Raw genomic sequence first — 4061 nt, 5'->3', positions numbered from 1 at the left:
TTGGCTAGGAGATAAAGTAGATACATTTTGCAAACAATAAGATCTCATAAGCGTATGGCTAATATTTTTTTTTTTTAAGAATGGTGTTGACTATTCATAATGTAGCCTTGTCTACGATGGACAAATCGACTGTAGGTCGATTCGCTCATGAGAACCGACGAGAAGGGCTTTGTGAGTGAGTGAACAAGATGTGAGAAATGTTTCCATGTTGCTCAGCTTCAGGCGGTCTTGGGTCTAGTTTTTTGGTTGGGCTGAGTTCATAAAATGTCTGGAGAGCGGCACTCTGACTCCAAAGAGTCTGAGGGGTTGAGCTCAGTCATACGCCCTCATCTTCCCTTTCGCATGCCAAGGCGTGTTGCGTGCCTTCGAATACTCCAGCGCTCTCGGCGCCCTGGGCACTATGTCTCGGCTCTGTTAATCATCTTGTCTGTATCAGGTTCCCCGAACCATATACCCAGCTAGATTTAACGTGTCTATAAAACATGAGTTAAGAAGAGGAAACAATTTGCAACCAATAATGAATACAAATGCATTCCCAAATAATGGTATTTTAATGTGCATCTTCCAAAAGCTTGTCGAGACCATAGCCTACCTGTGGCGTTAATCAAATTTTGTGAGCTACGTTGAAAGATTTACAAGGGTTAGAAACCTGTCTTTTGACGGACCCAGAACTCTTCTGGCGCCGTAGTACTGAATGGAAGTGGAGTATAGGTTTCTTCTCTCTATAGGCTAAATAAGAACGCGCAATATAGTTTATTGACAGGCCATAAAGAATCGGGCTAAGCGTTAATCAAAAACTAAATCCACTTCTTACTCAGTATGCCAATTTCTTAAAGTTCTTAAAATGGAGAAAAACCCATTGTGAACAGAAAACATAATTTTATTTAAATAACGTCTGATCATATAAAGAAAACACTGCTAACCATACAATAAATTAAAGACAATACACCATAGAAATGTTATACAAGTTAAGTAGAATAGGGGACAATCAGTAGCTTATGAAGGATAAAACAACCGTAAAGAATAGGTACAGTATTGGTCCCCAATATCAAAAAAAAAAATGATGCCAGGGTGGCATATCAAAATAATGTTGTGAAATATGCACAAAGCCAAATTCTGACCTACAAAAGGAAACCAACCGTAAAGAATAGGCCATATAGAAATCTGTGTACATGTAGGCTAATACATGGATCTCGTACAACAAAATTAGTAAATGCACGACGCAGTCGAAAATTGTGCTACATATGTGTCAGTTGTTCACGTCCTGCAATCAACTTTGGTCTCGCGCTGATTCAAAAGTAACACACGTTCGTAAAAGCATCTTACTACGTGGTTGTTTTGGCTATTAGTGGTTCATAAATCTCATCCATTAAAATAAACACAATAAATAAATACAAAAATAACTGTAAAAATATGTAGTCTGCCATTTTGCCGGTGCGAGCACGGTGTCATTCTGAATTACCCTAGCAGCTATAGGCTTAATGAAGTTGGCCAAAGTTGCGCGTAAAGTTCGCTTGGTGAGGTCTGTCAAAATGTATAATGACATTTTGTCTGTTTCACCAGTATTCTCCGAGTAAGAGTCAGTTGAATTAAAATATTGTCCCAGCGCTCAAGGCGGAGTTGTGGTGGTGCTGGACAAGCGGGCCAGCCTGAAGATGCGTTGCAGAGTTCGTTGATGAGTACCAAGAATAGTTTGCCAAGAAAGAAGGCGCAGTCGTATTTGGAGGGCTACTGCTCTGAGATAAACTGGAGTTTACATTGTTCATTCTTTGATTCTGTGGAAAGTCCCAGGCAGTGGCGGGTGGAGAGTTACAGGGGGGAGACTCGCTGGAGGTCACATGTTGCTCAGGGGGGATTTCTCCATTTTTCCACAACTTCTTGAACTTGGAGCGACGGTTCTGGAACCAAATTTTCACCTGAAAAGGAACACATAGTTACTATTGCTCTGAAGTTTATTTAAAACGTATCCTAATGAAGATTAATAGCGAGAGACTAACTATATATACACAACAAATGCTGGATCAAGTTAAATAGCAGTCTAAAGCGAAATGTCAAACCTATATAAAATAAGTAGCCAGCCTGAGCCTGATTATATTATTCACAGATTGATGCGGGATTTGACAGCTACGGGACGCATTAAGAGTTGCACTAACCTGGGTTTGTGTAAGGCCCATTGAGGCTGCCAGCTCGGCTCGCTCCGGTAAAGCCAAGTACTGTGTCTTTTGGAATCTCCGTTGAAGGGCGGCCAGTTGGAAACTTGAATAAATAGTTCGAGGTTTCCTGACCTTCTTTGGTTTCCCGTTAACCATTCGGATTTCAGGTTCACTTTCTTCTTTCTCTGATAAATACATGTAAGAACAATAACTAAAACATATCACGGCTGATCTTAATATAACTTACATATAATAGAATATGAATGTGAATAGGAAAACATTGACATGTTATTTACCTGCATCCGTTGGAGTCGGTGAAGAACTCGAACCATAGGAGGCGTAGGTGCCATAAGAGTTGAAACCAAGGTCGTATGATTTAGTATTGTATTGAACGCTGCTCATACCACTGTTGTGGTACTGGTAAGTTCCGAGTTGGCCATATGGAGACCCTGCGCAGTATCCAGGCTGTTGGCTATTGTAAAAGCTGCTGTCCGTTGCAGTCGATACTGGTAGAGTTGGGGACTCCTGCGATTTATGCAAGCTGTGGTAACTGTTCGAGGTAATCTGGTTCGAATGCATATCTGTACTGAGACTGTCAAAAACTCCAGTCATCTTGTAGGTAAAGTTGCACAACTAAATGTGCTTGAAGCAATGCAATTGAAAAAGTCAATTTGCAACGAATGCTTATATCTCGTGGATTAAATTCGTTTTGAGTTTAAAATGGCATCCCCATGAACTTTACCAAAAAACGACGAAGGTGTGTCCCTATCACAGTGGTCTGTGATTGTCTGTTACCTAGGATGCTAGCGGGCGGGCATTTATCCAGTATCACGTGGGAGGCAGAGCTGGTATATTTGAGGCAGCCAATGAGTACAGGATGCATGTCTGACAACTCCACAGATTTTCAGAGTCCACTATTGACTTATCCCGCTTGATTGCCTTGCACCGATTGAAAAGTAAAACATTATTTAACGATACACTTGTAAAGCCTAGGCTATTAAAAGGCAGGGTTATATAAATATTCAAAAAATATAATCTTGAGCTTTTATGTATCTGTTAGAGAGAAATGTGCTTTCTGAAAAACGTTCTGCCTCCACCTTACCTCTAAAATCAATTCCGAACTTCAGATACCCGTGCGTAAATGTAACTTTTGCACAAATGTTCCACTAACATGACTTTATGCGCGCATCTACGTTAGAATTCGACCCTAAGTGAATTCCATTTTTATTTATATGGATCAAGATTGTATTTGTTTTAAGAGATGTCAAAGACAACTATAGTTTTACTTGACACAGGATCATATTTCAACGATAGCCATAGGGAATCATGGCATCTGTGCGCCACCTGTCTGTGCCAAATAGAAACAAGCAAAAAAAGCCCATCGCACGCGCGCACACATACACACACACATACATACGCACACACACACACACACACACACTGCTTTGTAAACACTTTAGGCTACTCGCCAGATTAAGGTGTAGACCTAAACGGCACAGCAATGAAAATATGATGATGGGAGATAGCGAGAATGTTCCCTTCACCTTTTGCTTTTGGCGTGGAGTTTATGATCGACAGGGAGCCTGACATTTAGGAGCCCTGGGCTCTCATCATCGATATACTATCTGTAGCCCTCTGAAGACGGCCATGGTAGGCTGGCGTCCTCATGTGGTGGCAGAATATAAATTGTGATGTTTTTCTCGTTGAAAGGGGGATGCCTGAGAGATTATGTGGGCTACTGTAGGCCTACTGAACTACCAGCCGAGCGCCCTCAAAAAACAGCACGCACTTCGATCCCAGAGGACAGGGATGCGAGTGCCCTACACGGAGAAAAACTATAGGGGAGACAATTAAGGACGTTGGGGGTAAAACATTAGAAGCAGCTGGTCGGTGGTGCAACCTGGCTTC

The 4061-nt window shown here is 41.6% G+C and overlaps 1 protein-coding gene across 1 annotated transcript; it reads right to left on the bottom strand.

Moving 5' to 3' along the window:
* Positions 1-532: 532 nt before the first annotated feature.
* On the bottom strand, positions 533-2940 carry dlx2a (distal-less homeobox 2a). Its single transcript, XM_055878747.1, has 3 exons — positions 2450-2940; positions 2154-2338; positions 533-1916 (listed from the first exon to the last, which is right to left on the bottom strand). Exons 1-3 carry the CDS (start codon positions 2763-2765, stop codon positions 1590-1592), a joined length of 828 nt encoding a protein of 275 aa, XP_055734722.1. The 5' UTR covers positions 2766-2940; the 3' UTR covers positions 533-1589.
* Between the last annotated feature and the right edge of the window lie 1121 nt (positions 2941-4061).

This window comes from Salvelinus fontinalis, chromosome 23 (assembly GCF_029448725.1).
Source record: "Salvelinus fontinalis isolate EN_2023a chromosome 23, ASM2944872v1, whole genome shotgun sequence".
NCBI classification, from domain to species: domain Eukaryota; kingdom Metazoa; phylum Chordata; class Actinopteri; order Salmoniformes; family Salmonidae; genus Salvelinus; species Salvelinus fontinalis.
Note: the sequence above shows the minus strand (reverse complement) of the source record. Positions and strands in the feature narration are given on the sequence as shown.